This window comes from Motacilla alba, chromosome 6 (genome assembly GCF_015832195.1).
Source record: "Motacilla alba alba isolate MOTALB_02 chromosome 6, Motacilla_alba_V1.0_pri, whole genome shotgun sequence".
Taxonomy (NCBI): Eukaryota; Metazoa; Chordata; class Aves; order Passeriformes; family Motacillidae; genus Motacilla; species Motacilla alba.
The window spans coordinates 1709700-1724873 of record NC_052021.1 but is presented as its reverse complement, the minus strand read 5'-3'; the positions used below and the strand labels follow the sequence as shown (position 1 = coordinate 1724873).

The 15174-nt window shown below is 42.5% G+C and overlaps 1 protein-coding gene across 3 annotated transcripts in view; it reads right to left on the bottom strand.

Moving 5' to 3' along the window:
- Positions 1-3815: 3815 nt before the first annotated feature.
- Positions 3816-15174, bottom strand: part of TET1 (tet methylcytosine dioxygenase 1) — a 72510-nt gene continuing 61151 nt past the window's right edge. For all 3 annotated transcript variants that reach the window (XM_038140343.1, XM_038140345.1, XM_038140344.1), the window contains one exon: positions 3816-14301. In XM_038140343.1, the coding sequence (XP_037996271.1) occupies positions 13160-14301 (1142 nt within the window). In that variant the 3' untranslated portion in view covers positions 3816-13159. The remainder of the gene's footprint in view (positions 14302-15174) is intronic.

Here is a 15174-nt window from a genome sequence, read left to right as displayed (position 1 = left end):
AGTTATCATGGATTTTTTTGGTGCACAAAAATTTCTCTTGTAGTCCTTTTGCCTGTAGGCATATGTACTTCACACTTTGCCAAGTGTGTGACACAGTCAGTACTGACATTTAATAATAAATTTAATAATAAATAAAGTATAATGTTAATTAAATCGATTTAATAATAAATAATAATAAATGCAATAACCTGAACTTTATTGCATACTGCTGTACAAAGTATTTGGCAAAAATTATTCTGAACTGGCCAGCCCCCTCAAAAATACAGGAAGGATCTAACAGAATTTAAGCAACCTGCTCAGGTTTAGCTGATTGCAAGTAAAAATTGTTTGTTTGTCTGTTTAAGAGTCCCAGGGTAAGGACAGAAGAGCTTTGTGGTCTGCTATATTGCAATAAAATTAAGTGCATCGAGAACAAACTTCTGACAAAGTTTTAAATGTGTAAAAATTAATAAGAATGTCATGGCATAAATAAATGCTTAATTATTTTGTAGGTAATAGACACCAGAAGCAAAGGGGAAATTTTTCACCTTGATAAAAGAGATGATTTTTTTTCAGTTGGAGCAACTGAGAGAGTCCCCATCCCTGGAGGTTCTCCAGACAGAGCTGGGCAGGTGCTGGAAAATCCCACCTGGGCTTTGTTTTCCACAAAAGGCGGCACTGGGCGATGGTTTGAGGTCCCCACCAGCCTGGGGTGCTCTGTGCTGACATCAGAGAAGAGACGCAATTCACCTTGCCCAGGAGCACAGGCACACGGGCCTTTCATTCTAAGGCTTCCTCTGCTCTTACCCAGCCTGACTTGGATCAAGCCCTCGGCACCTCCAGGGAGGCCCTGGCTTTGTTTTGCAGCTGTGCTGGGTTTGCCTGCACACACAGAAAAGGTTCTCGGCTCTCTCCTGGCAGCCTCGGGGTGACCCAGCCCCACGAGGGCCCAGTGAAGGTGCCTCTGCACGCCGGCAGTAAAGGAGAGCAGCGAGAAGGAAAATCCTGAGCACCTTTACAACCTCAGCTCCATTGCTCGAGAAGCAGGAGGTGGAGAGCTGAGAACCCATTTCCCTTCCACCCCTGCCACAGCGCTCGGCCCCTGCCAGAGCAGAGCACGGGCCTCTGCCGTTGTAGGACAGACAGACAGAGCGGTTCCTGGTGCAGGACAGACTGCCAGTTTAACTGCCAGGCTGCCATGGACAGGAGGAGCAGGGAGCAGCCCCAGAGCCTCTGTGTGCAACGAGAGCCCAGGCAAGGCTCCTGCAGCGGGGACAGCGAAGGACACACTAACCCTGCTCTCGGCTGCTTGCTCAGGTGCAACAGCAGCTGCATATGAAGGGAGTGCTTGCCTGTGTTCTTCAGGGGGCCCAGAGCCTCTGGCACCTGACAGGCCTGCTGTGAGCACTCCACACGCAGCACCCTGGGGGTTTCTCTCTTCTTCTCAATGATAGTGAGTGCCTACCTAGGCAGAGCTGTGGCCTGAGGAGGATTGTAACGCAGGGACACACCACCTGAACCACTCACAGCCTCTTACCCTCACAGAACACGATAATTTGCAACAGCACAAAAAAATCAACAAATCCCACCCTTAAATGAGCCATAATCCAGGTGAGTCCTTGCAAGGCTTTCTGCTGTTGTGGAGGTGAGTGAAGGTCTAGCACCCAGTGATTGCTTGACGAAGCACTGGCTCAGTGCTTCATTTCCTGAAGGGATTCCTCCAGTGAAGGGACTCGGTCATCCTCATGCAAAAAACAGTCTATGTGTAAAACAAAATGGCCACAAGAAATTCAACTGCTGCCTTCTTACACCACAGGAAACAAAGGGTTTGCTGTTCTGAGCTGGAAAAAAGGCTACATCATGCCTCCAGCAGCAATTTAGGACTCCTTTAGGATCAAACAGCATGAAAGGATTGCCCAGTTACGTTCCAAATGGAGATGTACATGTGGTACAGCAGGATTGTAAGTCATATTTGGCCTGGTGTAAAAAGACATGGACATTTTCAAGAATTAAGTGCTGAGAATGTAAGGATTTTGTATCAGTAGTATGTATCACAAAAGAGTATCCAGTAGTAAACAGGCTGGACATGGAATTGGAGGCCCTTCTTGGGAATTGTGCTCCAGCCAATGGTTATTGAAATAGCTGGGTTTAAATTTCCACATTTTAAACACTTTTTCAGTTTGTCTAAGATTAAAAACACAGATGGGGATTGCTGCTATTTTATTTTAGACTATCTAGGCCGTATCCTGAACCGAAACACTAACTGAAGCATTACCTTGCTTGTGTTTAAATCACATTTGAATATATTGCTTGCTCTGATATACAGAGTGCACAGAAACCCCAATATTTTGATGAATACCCTTTTGAATGTAAACTACTACTCTGTGTTAAACATTAACTATCAACAGCAGGAACCAGCATTAGCATTGTTGAACAGCAAATCCTAGCGTTCTGTGATGTGCAGCAGTGCAGGAGTACTACAGGAAACTTTCAGCTGTAGCATCAGCAAAAAAGCTTCTTTTGCAGCTTAATTAATTGTTAACAATTAACACCCTTTTAGTAGGCATTGCAGTCTGAGGCTTAAGAATTTAAAAGCAAGCAACTGTACTACATCAACATTCTATTGCCTTGTGTAATGTGTATCAGAAATCCAGGGTATGAAGAGAGCACTAAAGCCAGCTCCAGGTGGTGCCTCACTTTTGGCAGCAGGGATGCCAGGGCAGGTTCAGCTCTGCTCCCATCAGGCAGAGGAGAAGCCACGCTCTGACACCTCCCATGCAACACACCAGCCCTGCCCGGGGCAATGCCAGGGGGGCCGTGGGCTGGCAGCACCTCAAAACGGGAAACGGGAAAGGTTTCTCATGGGCAGTCTTCCTCAGGAATGATGCTCCTGGGTCTGGCCCAAGGCTTGGAGCACCTTTCAAAATCCACGTGCTTTCTCAGGACACCTGTGCTGGGGCTTCCTGACTCTGCCATTGAACCCTGGAGCTGTTAACAAAGATTGAACAGCGCAGTTCAGAGAGGGCTGGGGCTGGGGAGATGCTGCTGTCAAACCCCAGGAGCGATTGTCCTCTAAAAGAGCAGCTCCCACAGGAGGGTCGAGGCCTCCCTGCTGGATGATCAATCCATCCCCCAGGAACTGGGTGTACCACATCACACAATGTACATCCTTTCCAGGGCATTAGCAAGCCAGAGGGTACCAGCCTTTTTCTGCTCTCTAGGAGATTCCAGTTACCTGGAAGATGATTTTTGCTTATTATTTTGCTGCTGCACATACTGGAGAAGGAAAAGAAGCAAGTATGAGCAGAGTTGTATTCCTCCTTTCCTTCAGATCTGAACGACAGGGATTCTCTGTTTAGTATTGCTGTGCACTGCAGTGCCAGTGAAGCAGGCTAGTGCCGAGGTCTGTTTGGAGGAAGAAGCCCCAACCACACACTCTGATCTGCAGCAAATAAAAGCTGATAAAAATATTTCCAGTGGCTGCAGTTAAATGCCACAGTAAATTATTCCCACAAGTTGCTCTGCCAGACAGGCAGCAAAAAGAGGCCCTGTACAGATGTGTTCACAAACTGGTTTGTCCTTTTTAGTCAGAAAATGAAGTTCAGATTTTGTGGCTGCTTCTCTTGCTTCTCTTGACCTGGGCACAGGTCAGTCCAGCCCCAAGCAGAGGCAGACTGAGAACAGGGACTGGGTTCATGCCTGTCCCTTTCCAGTGCAGAACCTGCCGACCTTTTGGGTGAAGCCCCCGTAGGTCCTATTGATAACTAACAAATACACTTCTACACATGATGGTGGTTATTATTGCTAAGGCAGGAAAGAAAAATTAGACGACTAAGTGCAAAATAGAAGTATAAAATTTATTTAAAACCACCCACAAAGTTCTGTGTAATCAGGAATGATACAATTTGTAATAGTCTTTTTAAAAACTCATGACAAGATTTAAAATATATTTTCAATTACAGTATTCATTTAGCCTTATTCAGTTAGGACAATAAAAAAAAAAAGAAAGTTTACGTTCTAAACAGATGAGACACACAAGAAAAATAGAACAGAACAGACAATTTCCACAACGACAATTTTTACATGTATGTTTCAATACTAGTATCAACATTTCAATGCATCTTGCTACATAAACATGAAATCATGTACAACAACTGCTTGCACCAAAAAACATAGCTTAATTAGATCTTTCAAGTAACATGCAGTCACAACTCACAAGTCTTCAAGTACTGCTGGTAAGGGTTCCCTTGTCTGCAAAGAAGATTTTAAGGTTCAGTTCTCAGCTAGCATAACTCTGCCCAGCTCCAGCAGCCTCAAGGAGCTATGCTCAGTTACACTAGAAAAGAATCAGGCCCCAAATGTTGGGGTTTTTTTTGAGAAAAGAAGTAATTTTTATACTTTCTCCTGTAAATACTGTGACATAATGAAGTGCTTTTTCTTTCTGATTTTTTTCTCCCTGTACATCACCTTTTGCTTAAAAATGTTAGTTTTATGTTCCAGATTTCAATACAGTACGTTGGTAACTGGGAATAAAACCTCAAACTCAAAGCTGAAAAATAAATATCAAATGCATCCCAAGGAAAGAAAGACAGACTGAAAAGAAGAAAGAGAGAAGGGAAAAAAAACCCATGACTTTTTTTACTTTTGCTTTGGCATATTGGTAATCTGTTCTCTTCCCAAAGCAGGAAGGAATTCATTAGCCACTGCATGTCAGTCCAGCATGTCCTTACATATTTATGTTCTTTCTTAACGACAGCAAATTCTGATCAGTACTCGTGACCTGGCATGAAATTGTCACATTATGAAGAGCTGTCTCTTCCAAACTGAGCAAATAATTGTAGAATAATTCACTTCAAAAACTGAAATGTATGAATGTTTGCATTGGTTAGAACTGCCTTTCTTTTAGCAGTACTGGGATATCCCATGTGTTCTTCTTGACTACAATTACTTTTTCATTTAGGGGACAAGAGCTTCATGAAGCTCAGCTGCTGCCTTTTGAGTTCCATGGATTAGACAGGCATTCACAAACTTGGTACAAAATCTGTTCTCATTAGGCTCTGCAGTATCACTGCAGTGTACAAATTTAAGAAGGAAAGTCTATTTCCTTTTCCTCAAACTTTTTTTGAAGGAGAAGTTTGCATTGCAGAACCGCAATGCAGCAGGGCTGTTTACATAGAACTTCCACGGGCAGCAAGGGGAGCTCTGCAGGACTCGGGCATGCAGAGCAATGCCAGCGTGTTCCCTGGCAAGTAGCACCACAGTCAGGGAAGGCAGAAGGTGTTGGCTTTAACTCTGTGTCCCCAAACTCACGGAGCGTGACAAGAGCACACAACACTGCACACTTTGCTGGGTGTGCAGTGGACAGAAGGGAGTTCAGTAGATTGTCACAACCCCAGTTTATATCATCAAGTAAAAGGGATCCAAGTTATGATAAAGGGTACAAGTATTTTAAGAAGAACTACCATAAAAATAGCATTTTTGATGATTTTGTGAGATTTCTGGGCTGGCCGTTACCTAGAGGTACAAATCTTTTACCACATTGTCTTTGTAGACAGTGTCGGGCAAAGGACAGCCAATATAAGCAAATATTTAAAACCTGGTAAAACCCAAGCAGGTCTCTTTTCAACCTGTGTTTCTAAACTAAGGACAATCTGGATGTTACTGGCCACTATGTGCACAGTAAGGATACCATGGAATTGATTTCAGATGATTGTACAAATCAGTCATTTGATAACTGTTTTTATTTATACTACTGACCTTTTATACTGTGATCAGTGTGATGGGACACTCCAAAGGATGCAAGCCAAAGTGACATCCATTTAAGACCCCTTTATCTTTCCAATGCAATTCAAAGGACAGTAGCATAAATGAGAATCAGGGCCTCCATTCTTACTTTAAGACAACTCCCAAACCCTAGACCCTTTTTCCATTACAATATAATAAAAATACAGATAAACATGTAAAATATTGATCAGGTCACAAAACTTTCCACGACAGCATTAAAACGTTCTGTGACAACAACTGCACTACTGAACATCAAAACTAGCAGTTCCCTGGCTCCAGTGCCACAGCACTTCTCTGGAGCACAGTTCATCTGCTCTGACTGGTCACTCTGTAGCTGAAGTGCCAAACCTGTCCTTCCCACAGCTGCAGTTTCTGAGGTACACCTGGGCTCTGTGACTGTGAGGAATGTCTGTAAGCTGTGCAAAGTGTTGACAAAAGCACCATTGGTCACTCACACCAAAGCAAGTCACCTTCAGGTATTGAGCACCCCAGTCCTGCATTCATTGCAAAGATGCTGTTGGAAGATTCTGGCGTTTGAAGAGAGTGCGTGTGGAAAAATGCCACATCTAATGGCCCAGAAGAAGAAAGGAAAATACACTGTCTGAAGGAATTAAAGATACAGCACCAAGAAGCATCTTGTGTCTTCTAAAACTGAAGCTTAGCAGTACATGGTTGAGCACCATGAGCAATTGCTGGGATGGTGAACTGGGGAACTGGATTGGAAAAAAATCCTAGTCTTAATCCTCAGAGAGACAAAGAAACAGCAATGCTGACACCTCAATACCCTTTAATAAAAGGCAGTAACCACCTTAATTATTTTCTCCTCAAGCTCCTTCAATTGCATGTTTTGCCACAGAGGAAGAACATGTTTTTTCCAAGCAGTCCTATGTTAGTTCAGGCATTTCACATACATAATACTTGGATATCTCACAAAGACTGATCTAAGATTTAAAGAAGATGTAAAGAAACACTCCTGCTCTTGCAATCATGCAGGGCCTGCAGCAGCTGTCTGATGTCAGGAATGCAGCAGAGCTGTTAAAAGTGACTCAAAAGACAAGAGGACACAGAGATGCAACCCACATGAAAAAATCCTATACTCAGAGAAGGAATGACTTTTCCTTCTCAGGGGACAATGGTTTCCTACTCTTGCAAATCTCTTTTGCTTGGCTACTTGCAGATACAAGAACAGATTGTAACAGCTACATCAAAAAATCTGAAAATTAACTGGAAAACTGATTATTTGATTAAAAAAGAAGTAAGAAAACAGTGACAAGGACAGAGTGTGAACTGTCCCTCTCTACTGGACTTTTAAAAAAATCCCACCTGTAATATTCTAGGCTCTGCATGAGAACATGTGAAGTAAAAGCCCTAGAACTGTCACACACAGAATAGAAGATCAAGGGATCAGACTGGTTTGGGTTGGAAGGGACCTTAAAGCTCACCTCTTTCCACCCCCCTTCCACTACACCAGGTTACTTCAAGCCCTGTCCAACCTGGCCAGGAGGAGGCACGTCCCCAGGCTCTCTGGGCAGCCTGTTCCAGGGGACTGGAATAAATGGATTTCAGGGGGAGAGTCCCAAGGAGAACAGCTCGATACGACACTGCTGAGATGGAGAGGGCTGATTTCCACACCAGGCAGGACAGCGTGCAGGGGCTCACGGGCAGGCTGGCAGCATTAGTGCTGCTCGTGCCCAGTGCTGAAGCTGATCTGTAAAGGGAAAAAAACTCTTGGGGGAGTTACAAGCACTGGAAGTATCCAGCAGCAGGTGACAAAGGGAGCCAGCACGAACCGAGCACAGCTGATGATTTGAAAGACCATGGAGAAAGGTGGCCAGAGTATCCAGTGTCACCTGTACAGGGTAAAAGTGGTACCTACGAATCAACACTAGCCATATTAAGTGGCTTTTTAGGGAGACAACACAACATCACGCAGAACTAAGTCTTCATCATTTAGTCAAGTATGTGACAGTATTAAAAAGTTTTGCCTGTTCTCTAAAAGAACCAAAACAGCTTTAACTGGGGAGCAATAAACACAGCATATATTCAACCACTCCTCAGGGGAAGTGATCCCTATGTATCCTGGTGCCTGGTCAGGTTCTACTATCAGAAATCCTTGGCCTTTCAGGAAACCTCAAATGCAAAACTCCTACCTTGATGTAATTATAATTTTGTAGCAACATCCTAAAGCAGAATGTAGACAACTTGTGAAGACTGACTAAACAGCAGGTAATCCCAGAAGAGACTGAAACCACTTCCTGAATTGTTAAGAGTAAGTAGCCACATCCTCTAGACTTTTGACACTGGTCGCTGTTTTAGATTCAAGGAGAATGTCAAGTGTGTCACAGACTAAATAAAATAAGCCACTGAATTTCAAGTCAGATGGACCGAAAGAAATGTTAGTATAAAGAAGTACCATGGCAACTACGTGTACACAGAAGGTTGACTCAAAAACCAATTGTACCTTCACAACTTTGCCCGTGATTTACTTGTGCTGTGCAGAGAATCACTAAGGCTGCAAAGGACCTTAAAGACCATCGAGTCCCACCAGCAGCCCAGCAGCTTTGTGTGTCCTCCCCTCGCTGGGAGCAAAGGGCAGCAGGCTGGCCGTGACAGCAGCGCTTGCTACCTTGTTTGTCTGTGTATATTGATGACAATGGGGGCCAACTCTCGCCCTCCTTTGGTATTTTTTTAACCAGATTATGCAGGCAGAGACCAAAGGAGAGATTTCTGCCTGTGGAGGAACCGTGGGAAGAGGTGAATTTGTACATAATACCCATAATGAAACATGCCACTGGTCAGAGCAGTGCTGTGACACAGGCATTGCAGCGCAGTACCGTGGTGTCACGATCATCAGTGGAAAGACATTCCCTCCACACTTCCTCCTGCAAGTCAGACCAAGATGTGATAAAGCAGGAATTCCCAAAAGTGACTGGACTGCTCCTCATCTCTAACTGCTATTGAAGAGCAGATCATCACAGCTCATGTCGAGCCAGACAGCTTTCACGCAAGAAATCAAACACAATTTTATGGAGCAGACGTCACAAAGACCCTAACCTGAATTTCAGGGACCACAATAAGCCAGAAAGAGTTTGTCGCACACTGCCTGTCACTGGTGTTAACATACACAAAGCATGGAAGTGAAGTGGCAATGCAATTGAGTTTTCTGTATCTGAGTGCACAGCTGCTTCCTTCTGATAGCCTAGAAATGACAGGATTTCTATGGAAAAGAAACAACCAGACAGATAAATGGATTACAAAGCTGGTGACTGCTTGATAAATGGAGTTAATTTCAACATTAGAGAAACTACATGGGAAGTGAAAGAGCAAGACTGACCTCTTAGTTGGCACAAATGCTGGTCAACTGTTGTCCATATCCATCCAATTAAATATGGACATTGCAAGAAAACCTCATTAATGAGCCCTTTAGAGTCAGCAGGGCTGCAGCAGTGTGAACAGGACCCAAATTTAATCCACCATATTCAGTAAATACTGCAATGAAATGAAAAAGGTCTTTAAAAAACCCCATACAGTTGTAGGCTAGAAAGAATCTTAAATACTAGACGAGTTGTCATTTACCCATGCTTAACATAAAATGGTGCTCAAGATTAACTACAGTTATTTCCTGTTCTTCGTCCAGAGGAGCATTGCTATGGGTAACACAAGGACTTTCACCAGCAGTTAAGATTCTAAGAAAGTCCTTAAAAAATCTGAATACAACTGTTACAGGTTGGAAGCTGCAAGTATTTGTAAGTAGTTAAAAAGCTTCTTGGATCTTGTGACTAAAGTATTTATAGAAATATTTCTTTCTATTTCCTGCAATACACTAGCATGTGGAAAATCAGTAAATTCACTGTTTAATTGGACACAACTGCAGTGACTCCCCGGGGAGTCAAACAGACCTGGTCCTGCAACAAGCCCAGCTCCTCCCCTCCCAGTGGAGGTGGAGTCGTGGTGCTGGACCCAGTGGACAAAGGGATGAGACACAATTCTTCTGGGAAGTCAGAGGTGTGCTGGATCATGACAGTTTTTCCTGGCATGCTGTAAAAATTGATCCAAAGACAAGCACACCCCACTGCCAGCCCACACCTGAATCCATGTGCAGGCTTTTCACCCAGAACGTTGTGCCAGCTGATGGAAACCAAATAAAACGTGCAGGTCTGACCAAGCCAGCTACCTTAATTGTTGATGCAGCTCCTGGTCTGGCTATCCTAGAAGGACTCGGGTTAAAACCTAAGGGCAAATTACAAGTGGTTATGTAGGTTGCAAAGGAAAGAAGAGACCCACAGAATTGAAGATTTCAAGAGATAAACACTGTTACAAAATGATAACCTTACTGAAAACAATGCAATTTGTGTACAAGACTGATAAATATCCTGAAGTGTTACAAGAAATAGCACAGAGTTGTAGAAGCAGTAAATAGTTGCATTTTGTATACTGCAGTACAGCAACAGAAAGGATCAGCTTCACAAATCACAACCCGCTCCATGTCCAGCAGGAAGTGCAAGTGGCCAGCCTGCCTGGTAGGACAGGTTGAAAAAGCAGTTTAGGTGAAAGCAGGCAAGGAAAGAGCACCGTGGGTGATATGTTATTGTGTAGATGATATATTTCTCTCATGTAAGTAATATTAATGAAGTAGTAACTGTGAGTTTAGCACCTACCAGTTAATAGTATTGATTATGTTAAGATATACATTTCTTTTTTAGAATTGCCATTCCAAAAAAAGGCAGAGCTGGGCTACCTGTTTGAAGGGATCCTTTTAGATCCACCTTTCAGTGCCTCACTTCTTAGAGGGAAGCTGCTGGTTTTTCAATGGAACATTTTCATCTGAAGTTTCCAGTAAGTTAAATGTGGGCATTTGTAGAAGATTCAAGTAAAAATGATCCACTTTAAAGGTACGAACATTTTAAAAGGTAGAGATGGCTCTGTAGCTTACCAACTTTGTGTAGAAAATTTGTCACATGAGAGTGCTGAATTACAGCATTACCGGAACTGAAGCTGTCAGGGCTGTCAGTGAAACCAATAAATGAATCTCTACGTGGTGGGACAAGGACATGACTGAGCAGCTATGGAATGCACAGTACTACCGACTGTATGGACAGCTGCAATTCCTACTAATCTTCGGCTCACCAAAAATATACAAGTTTTAAAATGGGAATCTAAGGCACACAAAATACCATAATGATTTGACGTATACCGTATATTACATAGTCAATAAGCATAAAACTGCTGGTACAAAACAATGGCATAATATCGGTTCTGTTTCATCATTATTTACAATCCCTTCATATCCTCTATTTGAACTAATATTAAGCTTTGAACTAAAATTTGCAGCATACCCGGTTTTTACAGGTTTTACTTAAAATAGGTAAGATACAAAGAACCGGTTCAATTCCTCCATCCTCTGCCATTAACAGCTTGTCAATTTGAACAGGAATCTGCAGAACTGAACCCAGGATCATGACAGAGTGATTGCTATTGCAGAGCTGGCTCCAGAGGAGTCTCCTGGATCTACAGCCGCACCAAAGGATTTGTAGCACCAAGGTCCTGACTGGCTCTGTGTGTTCCCAACACCACTGATGTACTTCTCGTACCAAACTGGAAACGGAGCTCTGGCACTTCAGCTCCTCAAGGGAAAAGCACCTTGTCTTTAAATAAAGCAGATCCAGATAGCTCATATTCCTCTGTACAGCACCACTACAGTATAATATTATCAAGTATATTATTAGTATGTTTCCACACTGGAAAAGTGACTTCATTCTGCCCGCAGGTCGAGGCAGAGGAGGGGACAGCTTTGTCTGTGGGCCTGATCCAGCACAGCGAGTCCTGGGGTCAGTGCTCCTCCTGCCTCCAGCCGGCTCGCATGGAAGAAGTTGCAGGATGAGGTCAGTCCTTAGCTAATGTTGTCATTTGGTAATTTGTTTAAATAAATAAGTTTAAACAAGAAATACATAGGAGAGGAGAATCAGAAAGAAGAGTGGGATGCTACAGTATTTAAAAGCAATGGAGTGTCTGTTTTTCCTCTGGTTTAGCAAATACTCGTTTTGTGCTATGTCACTTTCTCAACAGAAATGAAGAACATAAATTTCAAGGAAGGATACAACCTTTTCCACGTCAAATGTATCCAATGCTTCCAAAATTTACAAAACATTTTTGTAAAATACTGAACTCAGAAAGTTGGTGAATATAACAGGTTATTCTTAACAAAAACTTTGCTGCTAAATATTAAAAATTTGATCGTTTTCCAACACTTCCTTTGTATTTTTCCCAAATTATTTTTTTTCTATTAGAATAAGGCAACTCTAGGGGGTAACTTTTTATCCCAAAACAATCCTACCCCTGAGGCGTTAGGAACATTTGGTTGCCATGTTAACTTAGAACGCTGCAAACAAATGAGACTGATGCACTTATTGCTCAAAGAAACCATAACAAATGCTGCCTTTAAAAAACCAGATAATATTAATAACTCCCAATAGCAACACACGTATTGACCAGACATCTCCTCTTTCACCTTTGTACACTCTGTTGAAAAAGAATAAAAAGATTCTATAATTCATAACTGTTTGTTTATATGCAACATAAAATCTTCAGTGAAAAAGGGCAAATTGAAAACAACCACATATGCTATCAGCATCCATCCTGCACCTGTAACACCATGGAACTCTGCACAGCAAGAACAAAATCATTTCTTCTGTAGAGTATGCACAAACCTTAGACAATATGATCCTTATACTATACTATTTCAAGTTAATTTTAAAAATAGAAAGTGCTTTTAAAATATATATTTACAGCTTAGAAACAACTTCCAGCCATCCTTACCAATAACTTCATTCTACTGACGAATCTAAAGAACAAAATTAGTTGGTTTTTAAAAGATTTGTCTGCAATTTGGACTAAATAGCAATGGTTGGAAGTTGTTAAAGCAATGGCACCATGAAGTAATAATTCAGCTTATTTATTTTTAACTGTTTGATGTGGTTAAGCACCAAGAGCTGTGTAGAGCTATAACTGTATAACTTGATTTAACACCATAAAATGTGAACCTGTTAAAATAGCTATAAATGATTTTTGTAGTAAACAGACGATTTAAAGCACCAAAATATAAATTCCTAAAGGTAATAAACTGAATGATTCAATCAAGGTTAATAACCTAAACAAAATCTTTCTTTAGAATGTATTAAAACTATACAACTTTTTTTTTTTTTTGCTTAAAATGTGCTTGAGCACCACCAAATGTTAAAGTCACAGTTTAAGAAGAAATCCCCCCCCTTTTTTTTGTTTTTACCTCAGCCTTAAAATGGTTGAGATGAGCAAATAGTAAACGACACGAGACTTGTTCTTTAACAGCACCTGAAAGAAACAGCGTGGGAGCGCACCGGGAGGGGCCCGGCACCGGGCACTACGCCCAGTGGTTGTAGGGCCCCGCCACTCGTGTCAGGGCGTACGAAGATACCGTGATCACATTATCCTTGGTTACTGTTAATGCTCTGCGGGATGGAATTTGGTTGAACTCGTTGTCTTCATAAAAAATATCTCTGTTTTCACCTGGCTGCTTCGCTTTTCTGCCACTAGAGTTCAGCTCGGGGTTCTCCGTTCCTAATCGTTCCGCCTCTTTTTCTTTTTCTCTCGCCCTCTCGGCCATCTTTGCTTCCCACATGGCTAAACCGTGTTTTGGCTCATTTAAATTTTTGTGTTGGTAAAAAACTAAAGAAATTCTTGTGGGATGATTGCGGTTGGGTTTTTTAATTGGTGTGGTAGCGTGGAGTTCGCGTCTTGCGCATTCAATTAAGATAGAACCATGAGAAGGTGCCACGGCAACCCCACCAATGTCATCATCCAAAAAATTGTGCTCGCTGTCTGACCACAATTCCTCAGCCTTTTCTTCAGAATCAGCTGGCTGTCCCAGTGCACTGCTTTGCTTTACATCAGCACAGTCAAAGTCACAGCTCTGTCCTCCGTGGGAGCCGCCCTGTTCCACCGGGCATCCGTGGGCACAGTCGGCGGCGGTTCCGGCGGCATCCCTTGCCGAGGAGCTTAGCGGGACCGATGAGTCGCAAGAGCCGATGGTCTCTGAGGAGGCAGAAGCGTCCAGCTGAGGCTGACAACTCTGTTTGTCTGGCTGCTGTTCAAGTATAGTGGGCAGGGGCTCTTTGTGGGCTGGGGGGCCTGGAGCAGTGACCTCGGGAAGAATGGGTGGCACGCCGTTCACCTCCTCGTTCAGCAGAATTCCAGTATAATCTTTGACTGACACATCAAAGCTCTTGCAGTTAACATAAGGTGTCACGTGAGGTTGCTTGGTGCTGCATTCAAAATACCCGTAGGGAACTGAAAAATCTTGTTGAATATTAGTCACTGCAGTTAGGCCAGACTTGTGTGTGAGAGATGGATAAGGATGTAAACTATCCACCTTAAACGGGGAGGAAGCCGTGTACTGCTTCAGTAAAGAGCAATTTTTAGTAGTGTTTGAAGTATGTTTCATGGCATAAAGGTGGTTGGAAGTCTCCATTTTTATTCCAGGTTTTAAAGCATCTGTTTTGTTCCCTAGAAGAAATGCACACCGAAGTGTAAGTACTTCTCAATCAATAAAATACCTCTTTTCTATTTGCATAACTGCTTTCTAACATGAAAAATGCACACTGACTACAGATTTTTCAAAATTATTATTTTTAGCTTTGTATGACTGTACACATCTCACATCTCTCTCTATATATATCACATATATACACATATATTTATCTCATACACACACACACACACATATATATATATATATATATAAAATAACCTTGATCAATTAATGCCTAAACCTTTTCCAGTCAGGCTGCTGGTATATAAAATAGAAATGTATTTCACTGAGGGATGAAGAAAATAAACAGAAAAAATTAAATAACCACTAATTCATAATTCACACAGCCCAGGCCTACAGAAATGCTTCCCAGCAGCTGACTGCTGGCCTTCAGTTTTCACATAATTGATGAAATTCAGACTGAAATTCAGCCTGTGAATCAGTCAAAATTCTGACCGGCCTTAACCCCACATTATGATCAAAGAAAAAACCATGTGTATGGATCTTGTCCATCACAGCAAAAACAGTAACCGAATTACAATGATTCATGCATTCCAACACTGACTCAGAAACTGCCTTTTAAAAAAAAGAGTATCTGGCAACGTGCTCCAGGTAAACCCACCCTTATGAAATGGATTTTGAGTCATGTGATTTGGCTGTCTTGCATCTTTCCATCTAATTGCCTCATTATTTCAGCTCTGTGCAGGCATCGTTGTTCAGTTTCTGTCAGCCCTTAACCAATTTCTAGCCACGGCTGCCTGCTGCTGGGCTGGACTGGGAACAGGCTCCTGCCATGGCTGCCTCTCCTCATGGGCAGGTTCAGCCCCAGGGGAGTAAAGAATTCCATG